This window comes from Nyctereutes procyonoides, unplaced genomic scaffold (assembly GCF_905146905.1).
Source record: "Nyctereutes procyonoides isolate TBG_1078 unplaced genomic scaffold, NYPRO_anot_genome, whole genome shotgun sequence".
Taxonomy (NCBI): domain Eukaryota; kingdom Metazoa; phylum Chordata; class Mammalia; order Carnivora; family Canidae; genus Nyctereutes; species Nyctereutes procyonoides.
In genome coordinates this window covers 335,730-350,903 of record NW_026575049.1, presented here as the reverse complement: position 1 = coordinate 350,903, position 15,174 = coordinate 335,730, and the positions used below count along the sequence as shown (strand labels likewise).

Genomic DNA, 15,174 nt, shown 5'->3' with positions numbered 1-15,174 from the left:
AGCCTCGGGGAGGCTGCCGCTGACCTCCGCCCCTCCCCCGGAATTGGCGGGGGCTGACCCTAGCGCCCCGCCCTCTGTGACAAATTGGCGGCGTCCCGAGACACCTCTCACCTAAGGACTCGGAGCCTGGGAGTTTAGGTGGCACTCGCGTCGCCGCGGCTTCCTTTGTGTGGGGCCCCGGACGACGGGCATTGGGGGCGGGGGGGGCCGCGCCCGCGGCCTGAGGCGTCTTCTGGTGGGGTTGAGACGGAGGCAACGCCAAGAAGTGGCAGCTCGGGGAGACTTTAGCCCCCTCCATAATGATTTTTCATAGGCACAACTGATGTGTTCCGAGTCGTATGTAAATGTGATTAAAGTCTCTTTAGAAAACTGTGATGTGCAACAAAAAAGGGAAAAGGATGAGCTTACCGGGGAATTCGGTGTCAACCATATTGCTGCTCTTAAGTCCCTCCTAAGTCTCTGCAATTGTGGAACTCCCACCTTGTGTGTATATGTGCGCGCGCGCGCGTCTGCGCGTGTGCAGATGATTCAGGTTTGTGGGGCAAGTGAAGTAGGCTTCCGTTTCCCCAACAGTAAAATGAAGGCAACAATTACCTTTTCGCCCACGCCTGGCACTATCCCAACTGCATAACAGAGGCCCAAGTGGGGTGAGGTGGGTCGCCACGCAGAGTGATTAGGAAAACGGGAGCTCTGAAAGCAACTATCACATATACATATTCATCATTCAGTAAATACATAAGAGGAAAGAGATGAACTATGAAACTAGGAACTTTTGTTTTTAATGAATTACAAACTAAATTACAAATAATGTTAATAGCAAGAACACTTGAAGATGAGGTGGGAGAAGAGAGACAAAATCACAAAAAGAAAAAAATACTTTTTTTTTTCTTTAAACATTCGCATTACAAAAACCCCAAGGTGCACATGGCAACAAATCCACCCATTTCCACTTACTTAAAAAACTACTATAACCTGAATGAAATATAAATATAATTGTTCATCCTTCTTTTAAAGAAAAAAATTTCCCAATGCCCTCACTCAGTCACAGCCCTAAAAAGTGTCAGCATTCTCAAAATAATGTCTAAACCCTAACTTCCACTCCTATGGGGTGGCCTTCAGAGGAAGATGGGACCTGGTACATGAAGAACTAAGAATCTTAAAAGAGAAAAATGCAGACTTTTCCTTGCCTCATAAGGCCACGGTGAAGCACAATACCTGTCCTAGAGCTTCCCAGACACTTCTTACCCATAGGAGGGACAGACAGGGGGACTAGGGGCAACGGCAGAGACTGGAGTCTTGAGTCTCCTAGACTGTCAGGTGAGATGAAAACACTAAAACTGGGGTATAAACTGGTTGGTCTATTTTTTCAACCTAATTCTTTAAAACAGGCCCCCTCCCTACGTTTTTGTTTTGCTTGGTTTTCGAAAGTTCCAACTTCGGTTCTCTGCTATCAGTTGGCCTTACAAGCACGGTGGTCAAGGAAGGCTTAGGGTGTGTCATCCCAAACACAAAAAAATAATAATTTCAGGGTTTCAGAGATTGGGATGGCAAACCCTATGTGGGGGGAAGAGAAAGAGTCAGGTTTTTTTTGTTTTTTGTTTTTTTTTTTTTAAATACCAGCCCTCCTCATCAATGATGAAGAGGAGGGGGAGAGAGTGGTGGAGGGACTTAAGTGCATCTAATACTGAAGCTTCCTTTCATTTTCACCAATTTCTCCCCTCTACCCATTATATCCCGGAGTTGGCTGGCTAAGAGGGGGAGGTGAGTGTTAAGGCAGCCAGACAAGATCAGAGGGCAAATAGCCCAGGGCCAAGCCAACTCAGGCCCCTGCTGGAGAAGAAAGGGAGCCTAGGGGTGGGGCTGGGGGGGGGGGGAAGGACATCAGAGTCGAAGGTGGGGTACTGGCTTGGTCACATCGTGGAAGAAAGGGTGAGCCAGAGCTGCCTTTGCCGAAATCCGCTTGTTGGGGTCGTAGTGCAGCATTTGCTGGAGGGAGAGATGTATGCTGACTTCAGTGACGTAACAGTGGACTAAATGGGCAGCAGGTGTTCCAAGAATTCAGGAAAGCAGAATTCCTTTTACCCAAGGCAGAGTTCCCAATTCCCTCCTCCCTATATTTGAACAGGTGTGCCAACAGGGAGAGAGAAGCAGGGGCTAGGGAAATGCCAAGACCCGGAGTCCAGGGTCTCATCCTTCCTTCATCCTGGAAAAAAACCTGCACTGGGGGAGTAAATGAGAAGAAATGGGCACCCACTCCCAATTCTCACCGAAAGCAAGCTCCGTCCATCTTCATCCAAGGGAGGAACAACTTTGCTAAAATCTTGCCGGGCCCACTTGGGGAAACTCGGCTTATAATCAGGCATGGAAGTAACTCCTGGCCAAACCACTTCATCTGGGGTCCCCAGAGTCCGAAAGATCCGGAAAAGTTGGTCAATTTCAGAATCTCCAGGGAATAAGGCCCGTCGGGTCACCTGAAAATGGGGAAAGAGAAAAGGCCAAGACCCGCACTGACGTCAGTCAAAGCTGCTCCCTGTGCAATGGAGGTTCCCACAGGCAGTGGAAGGTCAGCAGGGCCCCATGACTCCCTCCCCAGGGCCTTTCATGGGGTCAGTCACACAGAGCTTGAGACAATGAAGTCCCTTCATCTGTCTCCTCGCCCCCTCCTTCCTTCCCCCAACCATGCCTTTGCAGATCCCCAAGGCTGGGTGGGGCTGGGAGGGGGTGAATGTCTGGGGTGCCACTGACATGTAGCAAAGGGATCCCAAGCCACTCACGGGGTGTGGGGTAGACACTGCGGTCATCCCCCCTCCTTGTGATGCAGCCACTTCTAGATAGGAGCACAGCGGGCAGAGACTGTGTCTTCCATTTCTTCTGTGTTCCCCACAGCACCTAGCATGGTGCTGGGTACACACTAGGTGCTTAACAAATATTTTTTGATGAATTGAGAGAGGAATATGGGCAATTGTAAGGTAATGTACTGGGGGATAAATGCACATTTTATATACAGGCTAATGGTCTCTAAGCCCCCAGTTACAACCCAGATAAAGGACCATAAAACAAATTGCTGATTTGAAGTGAAAACACAGCCCACTCCACTGTTATATTAAAGGGGATGAGAGCTCCCATAAAAGGCTGGACCTCAGGGATCCTTCATTCGGAAAAGCCAGAAGTTGAGGGGGACATAATTTAAGTCTGCAGTTTAAATAAAAGGTATGATAAATAAATAAATAAATAAATAAATAAATAAATAGATAGATAGATAGATAGATAGATAACATGAATACAGTTGATTTCACCATATTCCTGGGACCTTACCAGAAGGTCTACAAGCCAAATGAAGGAGGCAATGAATGGTAGGTACTCATTCTCCCAAATATATGCAGACTAAAGCTAAAACAGTTGCAGAAATGATTTAGCTCAATTCGGGGACAAGAGATGTGTATTGAATGCTAAGGCCATTTGAGGATATACTGACATTGTAGTTGACCTCAGGGATGATAGTCCTATCCTTTCCCCCGTACCCGCTTTGGTCCTACTCTAAGAGAAAGGATCCTAGATAATAGAAGGGCCATGAGTCTAGGCCAAGAAAAAGTTCTGTTGTTCTTGAATGTGGGGAGGAGAGAGCTGGGTGGAACTCGGGCTTGCCTCCATACCATCTCAGCAAAGATGCAGCCCAAGCTCCAGATATCTACCGCTGTGGAGTAGTACTTGCAGCCCAGAAGGATTTCAGGTGCTCGGTACCACAGGGTCACCACCTGGGAACAAGAGCAAGAAGGGGAGGGGTGGTGCATGGGGCACAGTGATTCCCACATGTCAGCTCCTCGGTGTTACTCTGCTAGTTCTCAGCCTGGTCACAAGCAGCTTCTCTCCCTCTATCTTTCTTTTCCCATCTTTCTGACTTCCCCTGCGTAAAGTGATTACACACAACTTCTTAGACCAGAGTTAGCCTCGCCTGTGGCTCCAAAGACCCTATTTTCTGAACCCACAACTTTCAACCTTCCTGGAAAACTCCTGAGAGAAGTGGTCATAATTTTAATGATATGCCATCCAGCTCTGCTGGCTTGGTACCTACTGAAGCCCAGCTAGCCCCGCAATATGAACTCAATGCATACTCTAAAACCTCCTGGGGTGCCAGAGATACTTTCATCTGGGAGAGAGAAACTGCTGGCCAGATAGGTTTAGTCATTTTGTAAATGTCCTTGTTAACACATTCAGAAAGTTCAGAGAAGTGCAGACAGGGTCTCACCTCATGGGTGTAAGTACGAACAGGGACTCCAAAGGCTCTGGCTAGTCCAAAGTCTGCTAGCTTGATGGCCCCCTCTGCGTTGATAAGCAGATTCTGAGGTTTGAGGTCTCGGTGCAGAACCCGATGAGAATGGCAGAAGGCTAGGCCCTGGAGCAGCTGGAACAGATAGCTCTGACGAAGGAGAGAGAGAGGACTTTGTTTCTCGACCACAGTGAGCTATTAGGCTCCACTCTGCCTGCAAAGCTGTACTAAAGCCTTTTACTGTATTAGATTATAATTGCATGTTTATAAGCTGTGTCTCCCATTGGACTGCCAGTCTAGTGAAGATAAGGACTGGGTCCTATTTAGTTTTGCATCTCTTTTCCATATTCTGTGCCTAGCACATTGAAGGTGTTCAGTAAATGAGCACCGAATAAATGTTTGTTGATAGATTGAAAATAGCTCAGGGAGCAGAGAACCCAGCCCTAAGACAGACAACAGAGACTCACTGGCTATTTCTCCTACCAAACTGGTGGAAGGGGTTCTTGGAGGAATCTACCAAGTACCAAGTACCCTCCAGTCTCGTTTATCTGAGTTTCATCTGACCTTCCACCTGAGCTACAAAGTTGACTCACTAGAGTTTAAACTTCTTTGATTCTCCTGCCCAGCCCAGGGGTTAATAAGCATAATGAGTAGTGAAAGAGCCACAAAAGAAAGGTGTGTGTGTGTGTGTGTGTGTGTGTGTGTGTGTGTGTGTGTGTAGGGGGATGAGGGCTGGGAAGGAAGCTAAGATCACAGATCATCACCCAGTCTGAATTGCCTGCCTTCAGTCCCCCCAAAACGTGCCCATGTTGGGGGAGGAGTTGATGAGAAGGATTACCTTGATGAGGGGAAGAGGAATGCCAGTCAAAGCAGAAGCATCCATAAATTTCTTCAGATCCTGGTGCAGAAACTCAAAAACCAGGTAGAGTTTGTTTTCTGTGTGGATGACATCCAATAGCCTAGGGAGGGAGGTCCAGGAATGGAGGTGAGGAAGAGCGATGCCCCGGCCTCACAGAAGACATTCTCCTTTACCGCTGGAACATCTCCCAGACACATACTTACTTGACAATGTTCGGGTGGTTAAGCTCCTTAAGCAGGGAGATCTCTCGTATAGCAGTACTGGGTACACCCTCCGTCTCACTTGGGGAGGTTGAGAAAGCAGAGAGAGGAATGTGGTTACAAATACTGCTTTTCCCCCAGCCCAGTCTCTGAACGAGACACCACCCCAGCACACCCTAGGAAAGTGTCAGAAGAGAAAGGGGGCTGTAGGAGTTAATTCACAGGTGGACAGGGGGGTGCTTTTTGGATACGTTAAGGTCATTATTTCTTCTTCTCCCACGGGTAGGTAAGTAAAGCCTTCTGGTGGAGGTGAAGAAGAGAGAAGGTAACGGGAGGAAAGAAGAGTAGCAGCACCCAGCCTCCCTAGACGGGCCAGTGAGGTTCAACTGCCATTCTTTTGAAAGGGGTAGAGAATTCTAAGAGGAGGGTGGGGTTGGGGTAGTGAGGAGGGCTCTTCATTCAGAAAGGTGCTCTTCACCGGTTCCCACAAACCTCAACTCCACGGGGAGTCTTGGACCCCACCTCAGAGGCCTCCTTCCTCTTCCTGAGTCTTTCGGACTACACGTTTGGGGGCATCACTCGGCTTTGGGGAGAAAGTTTCCCACAGACTCTACAGTGCCCTATACTCTGCACAGGGAAACCCTTCACTGTCCTCCAGCCCACCTCTCCACTTCGAAAGAAGTCCCACCCTGCTACCTTCCGGTCCTCGGACGGCTACCCGCCTGTCGGGGTGGGGGCGGGGGGCACTCAAGGAGCTCCCGAGTTAGAGGAGTCCCGGGTACAGAGGCCACTCACGTGTCCAGGCGGATTTTTTTAAGCGCCACCACTTCTCCCGTCACTTTGTTTTTGGCTTTGTACACAACTCCGTACGTGCCTTCTCCGATCTTTTCCACTTTTTGGAAGTTCTCCATGAAGCGCTAGAGTCGGGTCAGCCCGGCCCCGGAGCGGGGGCCTGGGAACCCAGCAAAAGGCGGGCCCCGGCTCTCGGGGGCTGGAGGAGGGGAAACAGGGCGCAGCTCCGCGGCCTCAGGTCGGGATGGAACGGAGTGTATCTCTCGCTCTTGTCAATTTGTCCAACTTGAAACAATGTTGCCGCCTCCCCTCCGGTTCCCTACCGCCAGTGGAGGCCCCGCCCCTCCTTCCCGCGTTTCCCTGGCCCCGCCCCCGGCCCTTCCCATTGGCCAGCGTCAGAGCGGGGGGGCGAGCCCAGCGCGCCTCGCAGCAGCCAACGACCCCACCTCGCGCAAGGTTACTTCCGAGGGTCCTCGATACAAGTTTGTCTCCTTGGGGAAGCTAAATAAACGTCTCTTTCCAAGTACCCAATTTGGAGTCGAGCTTCCTTCCTGTGTCCTGGGCCTGGAGGGATTTCCTGACCTCTGATTCGCCAACCCCAGAGAAAATGTGTCTTGCCCTAAGATTAAATTCCACCTGGCCCAGGGAACCGCCTTTGAAAAGCAGGAAGCTAGGAATCTCATCGTATGGGTGTCCTGGGCCTTGGACACGTCGTTTGCGCCCCTCTTTGCCTATCCTATCCTATCTCTCCGTTTGGAGATGCAGGGTCTCCATCTGTTTGAGAGGTTTCCTGGTTTGACTCAAAAACCAGATTGATCCCCTAGCCTGTGGTGCACTGCAGGCGTCGAGTACACACGATGTAGCTAGCTGCCCTGCAGTCCATGTTTCCCCGGTCAAGAAGGTCGTGACCCAGTGAAACCAGAAACTGTCATTGAGTGTCCAGGGACCAGGATCCCTTGTCAGTTCATTCTCTGGCCCTCCTGCCCCTCCCAAGCCTCTCCAGGAGAGAAAGGAGGATGGGCTATGCAAATGAGCACCCCTCTCCTATATAGGGGCTTGACCCAGCCCCCCCAGCGCCTTTGGTTGCTGGAAGAAAGAACAAGATGAATCTGGTGCCGAGAAAATGCCTTCTCCATGTGGCTGTGATGGGTGTTCTTCTGGCTGTGGGGGCCACAGAAGGTTAGTGTGGGGAGTATGGACATGAACAAGTGGGAGTTTGGGGTTGCACACCTGCTCTGATTTTTCTCCCTCCTCATGGGAGATACCAGCAATATTTCAGGCTTCTTCCACCCATTTGATTTAGCGAGGACATGGGCATCTGAACTCCCTCTCTAGGTGGAAATTTGGGACTGAGCCTGAAAATAATTCCATCTGCTTGGAAGGGCAAAAGAATAGTAGGTCTTTGGGGCTCTAATTCTGAGACACCCCCCACCCACCCCCAGGCAATGAGCTGGAGCAGGGGCTTTGAAAGGGAAATAAGTGGAAGACTTTAGGGAATGACTCAGGCACTTGGGATAGGGTATTTAAAAGAAAGGAGTAAGAGAATGTGGTATTGATGTGGATAGAAAAGGTAAGGAGGTATCACCTCCCCTCTTTGGAATGGGGATGGGTAAATATAGCTCAGGCTTTTGTTCTGGAGCTGGAAGAGACAGGCAGAGGGGTCTCAGCTGAGCATCACATGAAAGGGCTCTGGGGGATTGGGGCCTCGTGACAGGAGCAAGGGGTGGGGGTGGGGGTGGTGAGAGGGTCTGGAATGTCCCGTGCTGCTCTGAGGAGGGAGGGTTTGGAGTGAAGAATGGGGTATCTTATGATTCTCTTGCTCTAGCGGTGGGATGCTCAGTGAGATGATTCTAGATCTACCCCCACCCCCCGCCCTCAGCAGACTCAGCTAGGTTTCCACTACACATTGAAATGGAGTTTCTCCTGTGCTAAAATATAGATATCATATCCGAGTCTCCCCTTTCTCTCTCTAGATCCCTGGTCTCACAGACTTCTAGGAAGTTTTCCTGATCTAACTTCCCTCATTTGTGCTCCAGTTTCAAGCCTTTTACTATTTCCTTAATGTATTCTGGAAATATTCTGTTCATTCTTGTACACCTGAGCCTCTTAAAAGATGGTGCTTACTTTTTGGATAATGATTTTTTTAAGTCATAAGAAGACATTTTTAGATGAAATTTTATACGAATTGGGTTTGATCATTTTGTCTAGGGGGAAGTGACATTGTGCTTATTCAAGAAAATGTTCAGGGGATCCCTGGGTGGCGCAGTGGTTTGGCGCCTGCCTTTGGCCCAGGGCGCGATCCTGGAGACCCGGGATCGAATCCCACGTCGGGCTCCCGGTGCATGGAGCCTGCTTATCCCTCTGCCTGTGTCTCTGCCTCTCTCTCTCTCTGTGTGTGTGTGACTATCATAAATAAAAAAAAAATAAAAAATTAAAAAAAATGTTCATATTTTTTTACAGATACGTATTGAGATTGTAGGGTTAAAATAACAAAATATCTGGAATTTGCTTTTAAATACTTTAGCCAACAAACAAAAGAGGATAGATAAAGCAAATGTGGCAAAATGATAGTTGTTGCATCTGGGTGAGGTGTAAGTAGATCCATCATATCCCTTTTTCTTAGACCTCTCTCTTGGTCAGTTATAATAATTTTGGCTGCTTGCCCCAACCGCTGCCTGCCTATAGATCCATCCTCTTTACTGCTTGCCATACTGATCCTTCTAAAACACACATCTCATCATATTCAAAAAGCTTCTGAAGGGTGAATTTTATGGTATATGAATTATATCTCAATGAAAGAAACAATCTTCTGCCGCAGCCTTGCCTACAGAATAAAGGCCAAACTCCTTTGGTCGGGGCCTTCACTTGCCTTCCTGGCCTCATCTCCTATGGTGTGTATCAACCACACTGCTAGTCCCTATCATGCCTCGCGCTACCATGGCTCCGTGTGTCTGCTTGTGCTGGTCCTGAGTGCTCTTTCCCACGCGCCAACTCCTCACTCCAATGGTCTTTCCCAATCCACCAGAGTGGAACTAATTTCTTTAGTCTGTCATTTTGTTGTATTTTGTGCATGTCTGTTATGGCTCATATTAAACAGTGCCTTGAATTATTATAATTTATGGACATATCTTGAATCCCTTCAGCGCCAGGTCTTATTCATTTCTTAAGTCCTTTGTACCTAGCACAGTGCCTGGCACATGGTGGGTATTCAGTAAATTAAAATGTGCTTTGAGTGTGAGAGTAAGTGGGGGACATGGAATGGTGCTGTCCCCTGACAAGGGACTGAGGGGGGTGATCCTAGGGCCTTCATGGTACCTTCGTTTTTAGGACCCAGAGACCAGGACTGGCTTGGTGTCCCAAGGCAGCTCACGACTAAAGCCTGGAACAGACAGCTGTATCCAGAGTGGACAGAAACCCAGAGGCCTGACTGCTGGAGAGGTGGGAACTTGGCAATTTCCAGGGAGGGTATGGGGCCGGTGGGAGGAGCAAGATCTGGATTAAATGTAGTCTGAGAAGATAGGAAGGGGAAAGGAATAAGGGGGGAAAAACCAAAGAGTCCCAGATAACGCAGCTGTCCTTCCTAGGTGGCCAGGTGTCCCTGAAGGTCAGTAATGATGGGCCTACACTGGTTGGTGCAAATGCCTCCTTCTCTATTGCCCTGCACTTCCCTGAAAGCCAAAAGGTACTGCCAGATGGGCAGGTTGTCTGGGCCAACAACACTATCATCAATGGTGAGTACCTCTCTTATTCCAAGGGCTCAGATTCCCTGGTGTCTACAATAAGCTCAAGGAGTGCCCCATTCCTCTCTACTTTTTTTTTTTCAAGATTTTATTTATTTACTCATGAGAGTCAGAGAGAGAGAGAGAGAGAGAGGCAGAAACACAGGCAGAGGGAGAAGCAGGCTCCATGCTGGGAGCCCGACATGGGACTCGATCCCGGGTCTGCAGGATCAGGCCCTGGGGTGAAGGCGGCGCTAAACCACTGAGCCACCCGGGCTGCCCTCCCATCTACTTTTAAAAAAAGCATATACATATTCTATATATTCATTGTAGAAAAAGATGTAAAAACACAGATAAAGCAAAAAAAAAAAAAACAGTACACAAAATTGGGGACAGAAGACCTAGTGGACTTAGAGTTTAGACAGACATGGACTTAAATTTGTAAATAACATGTTACCTTGGGCAAGTTACTTAGCTATTTCATGCTTCTCTTCCCTTATCTGTACCATGGGAATGATACCTACCTTGAACGGTTATTGTAAGGATTAAAATGTTATAAAATATAGAGAATTTAGCATAATGCCCGCCCTAGCCTAAGGTGAGGCTCAGTAAGTGTTAGCTGATGCTATTGTTTTTTATCCCACTAGCTAGAGCAAACCACTCTAAATATTTTGACGTATGGCTTTCCAATCTCTTTCCTCTGTCAAGTACATATGAATCTTTAATTCCAGTTTCCATCCTTTCTGCTACCACCCCAAATGGGTTATACAAAGGGAATGTAGGGATCCCTGGGTGGCGCAGCGGTTTGGCGCCTGCCTTTGGCCCAGGGCACGATCCTGGAGACCCGGGATCGAATCCCATGTCGGGCTCCCGGTGCATGGAGCCTGCTTCTCCCTCTGCCTATGTCTCTGCCTCTCTCTCTTTCTCTCTCTGTGACTATCATAAATAAATAAAAATTTTAAAAAAAATTAAAAAAAAAAAACAAAGGGAATGTATTACGTAGCTACGGAGTGTTCCCACAGCCCCTCTCTGGGAGCCATGTGAGGGGTTTTAGTACATAGAAAGGAATGCCAGGGTTTGAGGGTGACTCTGTGTCTACCTTCCAGGGAGCCAGGTGTGGGGAGGACAGCCAGTGTATCCCCAGGTACTTGATGATGCCTGTATCTTCCCTGATGGGAGGGCCTGCCCATCTGGCCCTTGGTCTCAGACAAGAAGCTTTGTTTATGTCTGGAAGACCTGGGGTGAGTCAACCATACTTGGATTCACCTCTTCTTACCCGATCCCCTTTCATTTTGCTCTGTGAGTTTCCCTAAATCTTCACTGCCCCCATGGCTCTTTCCTCTTTCATAGCACCTAGCCCCTCCAACTCTCTCTTCTATAGCTGTTTCTAGGAGCCCTTCCCCAATTATTGTCCTATCCCATGGAACCCCTTATCAGGACTCCTTTTCCTGACCATCAATGACAGCCTTCCAAATTCTCCCTGAAATAACCATACTCAATACATTACTTGACCTTCCTTTTCTGGTGCCCTGTCTCTAATCTTTCCCCTCAGTTCCCTGTGCTCAGTTCTTCCCCCCAACCCCTGCTTTTCTTTTCAAAAACCTCAGGCCAATACTGGCAAGTTCTGGGGGGCCCAGTGTCGGGGCTGAGCATTGTGACAGGCAAGGCGGTGCTGGGCACACATACCATGGAAGTGACTGTCTACCACCGCCGGGAGTCCCAGAGCTACGTGCCCCTTGCTCACTCCTGCTCAGCCTTCACCATTACTGGTAAGGATTTGGGAAGGGGCAAAGCCAGGTGCAGGGCAGTAAGAGATGGGGAGGCTTGGCCTGACTGGAAAGGGGAGAAAGGGAAAGGGAAAGGGGAACTGGTGTGTAACCTTAAAGGGGCAGAGCCAGGAAGACCTGGGCAGAGAAATGTGGGGCTGGAGTCAGGGAAGAGCCAGTCAGCTTGAGTTGGAGGGTGTGCCTGTGAAAGAAGCTGTGGCCCAGGCCTGGTTCTCATCTTTTCTGGCTCCAATCCCAGACCAGGTGCCCTTCTCCGTGAGTGTGTCTCAGCTGCAGGCCTTGGATGGAGGGAACAAGCATTTCCTGAGAAATCATCCTCTAACCTTTGCCCTCCGGCTCCATGACCCCAGCGGCTATTTGTCTGGGGCTGACCTCTCCTACACCTGGGACTTTGGAGACCATACCGGGACCCTGATCTCTCGGGCACTTGTGGTCACTCACACTTACCTAGAGTCTGGCCCAATCACTGCCCAGGTGGTCCTGCAGGCTGCCATTCCTCTCACTTCCTGTGGCTCCTCCCCAGTTCCAGTCACCACAGATGGGCATGTGCCAACTGCAGAGGTCCCTGGCACCACAGCTGGGCGAGTGCCTACTGCAGAAGTCATAAGTACTACACCTGGTCAGGTGCCAACTGCAGAGCCCTCGGGAGCAACAGCAGTGCAGATGCCAACTACGGAGGTCACAGGCACTACGCTTGCACAGATGCCAACTACAGAGGGCATAGGTACTACACCTGAGCAGGTGCCAACCTCAGAGGTCATAAGTACCACACTTGCAGAGACCACAGGTACAACACCTGAAGGGTCAACCGCAGAGCCCTCTGGAACCACAGGCGAGCAGGTAACGACTAAAGAGTCAGTGGAGCCCACAGCTGGAGAGGGACCCACACCTGAGACCAAGGGTCCAGATACCAATCTGTTCGTGCCTACAGAAGGTATTACAGGTAAGAGGGCCAGTGTGGATGAGGTTCATTGAGGTGGGACATTGGTCACTATTCTAAAGAGCTAAAAGACTTACCCAGGCCCAAAATGTTCCCCAATCCTTTGCTTGGCAATGGAGTCCCATCCGAGCTCCCACTAGTTTTAAGCCCCCAAGTCCCTCTTAATAACATGGAATAGATCCGGAGTTCAGGACACCAGGGTCTTCCCCTAGGCCATAGAGAGCTTGTTGCTTCTGTCCCTGAGGAGAGCTGTTCCTAAGGAAAAGGCCAGGGAACAGACTGTGGTCATTTATATAATATTTGTATCTCATTTTCTATGCAAGTATAAATGCATAATATCCTCAGATTTTAGCAGCATTTCCCCCCCCAGCCCGGATTCCTATCCCAAAGCAGGTCAACCTGAAATTGCGGTAGGAACAGTGAAAAGGTAGGAATGACATGGTGGTGCATGGATGAGTTAACTTGTGTCTGTCTAGCTCAGGACCTAGCACAGTGTGGGGTGTGCTAGACATTTGGGATTTCTTAAAATTCCAACTCTACCCCTGTGTGATTCTGGGGTGCTCACTCTTTCTTCTGGGCTTTAGTTTCCTAACCTATAAAATGAGGTTTTCCAGGTCTTGTCTGATTCCAAGCCTGGATCCAATAGCTCTGGCTCTACCTGGAAAAATGCCTGTGTGGCCTCTACTTCCAGGTGAGTCGTTGGTCTCTTGACTGCCTCTTCAATCCTCTCCTGCCAGGTTCCCAGAGAGCCCTGCTGGATGGCACAGCTACCTTAATCCTGGCAAAGCGAGAAACCCCCCTAGATTGTGTTCTGTATCGATATGGCTCCTTTTCTCTCACCCTGGACATTGTCCGTGAGTCTTGAGTGCTTTGGGGGCTGGTGGAGGGAGGTGTGTGCCAGGTTGGCCAGTGGAAGCATACCTTGGCAAGAGTTACTCACCTGGACAAGAATGCCCAAATCCCAGGCTTTTTATTTTGAGGGCAAGGATAGGATTGGGGAAGTGGCCTTACGGTTTTCCTGTGGACCTTTAGAGAGGCCTGGGAGAGGAATCCCAGACTTAAAATCTTGCAACTCTGCAGGGGGTATTGAGAATGCTGAGATCCTGCAGGCTGTGCCATCCAGTGAAGGGGATGCATTTGAGCTGACTGTGTCTTGCCAAGGCGGGTGAGTGTCCCATTGATTGTCCTGAGAACTCTGGGGTTGATTGTAGCACTGCTCTCTGGTGCCTGGTCTTCTTTCCCATTGCCCTGACCTAAGCTGACACCTCTTGCAGACTGCCCAAGGAAGCCTGCATGGACATCTCATCACCAGGGTGCCAGCCCCCTGCCCAGCGGCTATGTCAGCCTGTGCCGCCCAGCCCAGCCTGCCAGCTGGTTTTGCACCAAGTGCTGAAGGGTGGCTCAGGGACCTACTGCCTCAATGTGTCTTTGGCTGATGCTAACAGTCTGGCAATGGTCAGCACTCAGCTTGTAATGCCTGGTAGGTACTTGGACAAGAGCTGGGATGCAGAGGGGCAACAGGAGCAGGCTATCTGGCGGGGAGCAGACACTGACTGAAGATTCCGCTCACAGGTCAAGAAGCCGGCGTTGGACAGGCTCCCCTGTTCATGGGCATCTTGCTGGTGTTGCTGGCTATGGTGCTGGTATCTCTGATATATAGGTGAGGGTGCCACCATCTAGCTCGCACCCCCTTATCCCTCTTGCCACTGCTCATTCTTCCTTACGAGGAGAAGGAACCGCCATTTCTTTTGAAGAAGCACGGTGTCCAGTAAAGAGCCCAGACTTAGAAGTTAAACAGACCTGGGCTGCAGTCTTGCTGGGGGGACCTTGGGAAAGTAGCTTAACATCTCTAAGCCCCTGCTAAGTAGGAAAATGAATATCTGCTCTATGGGGCTATTTGTCAGGATTAGAGATAATGTGGGTAAAGCATCCAGTTGTGAAGCAAGAGTGCAATAAATGATGATACCAAAGACTGTTGTTATGAATAATATCAAGAGCGGAAGAAACTGGGGGTGAACTGAGTCCTCTACCTGTGAGAAGGTCAGATCCTCAGGCCTGGGGTGCCAAGGTCCTCAAAGCTTGTAGGGTGAGAGGGGAATGGATAGAGATTACCATAAAAACAAGATAAGATGAACCTTGTTGGTGAAGAGGGGAGGGAGCTAGAATCAAGGTCATGTAAACCCAGGCCCTCCTTTTTGGAGAACCATAGATAGGCTTTCCTTGTCCATTGCTAATCAGTTTCTCCTTTATTCTCCCAATGTTAGGCGAAGACTTCTGAAGCAGGGCTCAGCTCTCCCCCTTCCCCAGCTACCATGTGGTAGCACCCACTGGCTACGCCTGCCCCAGGTCTTCCGCTCTTGCCCCATTGGTGAGAACAGACCCCTCCTCAGTGGGCAGCAGCAGGTCTGAGGACTCTCATGTGATGCTGTGATTTGCCGAGGGTGGAGAGCAATGCCTATCTTTTCTCCAGACTTCCCTTGGAGACTGCCATTACCTGAAATAAATACTCAGAACCTGGTGCTTCCTTGTTTTTTCTTGCTCCTGGGAGAATCTATGTCATTTAAGGAGTGGAGGTATATGAGAAGGAAGTGTACATTTACTTAACAGATA

At 49.5% G+C, this 15,174-nt stretch overlaps 2 protein-coding genes across 3 annotated transcripts; one reads left to right on the top strand and one right to left on the bottom strand.

Moving 5' to 3' along the window:
- Positions 1-762: 762 nt before the first annotated feature.
- CDK2 (cyclin dependent kinase 2) lies at positions 763-6,456 on the bottom strand. 2 transcript variants are annotated; one of them, XM_055327843.1, is made up of 8 exons: positions 6,122-6,456; positions 5,330-5,407; positions 5,106-5,226; positions 4,247-4,417; positions 3,654-3,755; positions 2,775-2,918; positions 2,268-2,471; positions 763-1,986 (listed from the first exon to the last, which is right to left on the bottom strand). In XM_055327843.1, the coding sequence occupies exons 1-8, from the start codon at positions 6,235-6,237 to the stop codon at positions 1,882-1,884; spliced, it is 1,041 nt and encodes a 346-aa protein (XP_055183818.1). In that variant the 5' UTR covers positions 6,238-6,456; the 3' UTR covers positions 763-1,881. The 2 variants fall into 2 exon arrangements, with proteins under 2 accessions (XP_055183818.1, XP_055183819.1); XM_055327844.1 differs by lacking the exon at positions 2,775-2,918 and having other exon boundaries at positions 6,122-6,454.
- A 734-nt stretch (positions 6,457-7,190) lies between these two features.
- On the top strand, positions 7,191-15,082 carry PMEL (premelanosome protein). The gene is made up of 11 exons (XM_055327842.1): positions 7,191-7,297; positions 9,446-9,556; positions 9,703-9,849; positions 10,944-11,078; positions 11,445-11,606; positions 11,863-12,567; positions 13,302-13,418; positions 13,645-13,729; positions 13,839-14,044; positions 14,137-14,224; positions 14,829-15,082. Exons 1-11 carry the CDS (start codon positions 7,222-7,224, stop codon positions 14,971-14,973), a joined length of 1,977 nt encoding a protein of 658 aa, XP_055183817.1. The 5' UTR covers positions 7,191-7,221; the 3' UTR covers positions 14,974-15,082.
- The last annotated feature ends 92 nt before the right edge of the window (positions 15,083-15,174 follow it).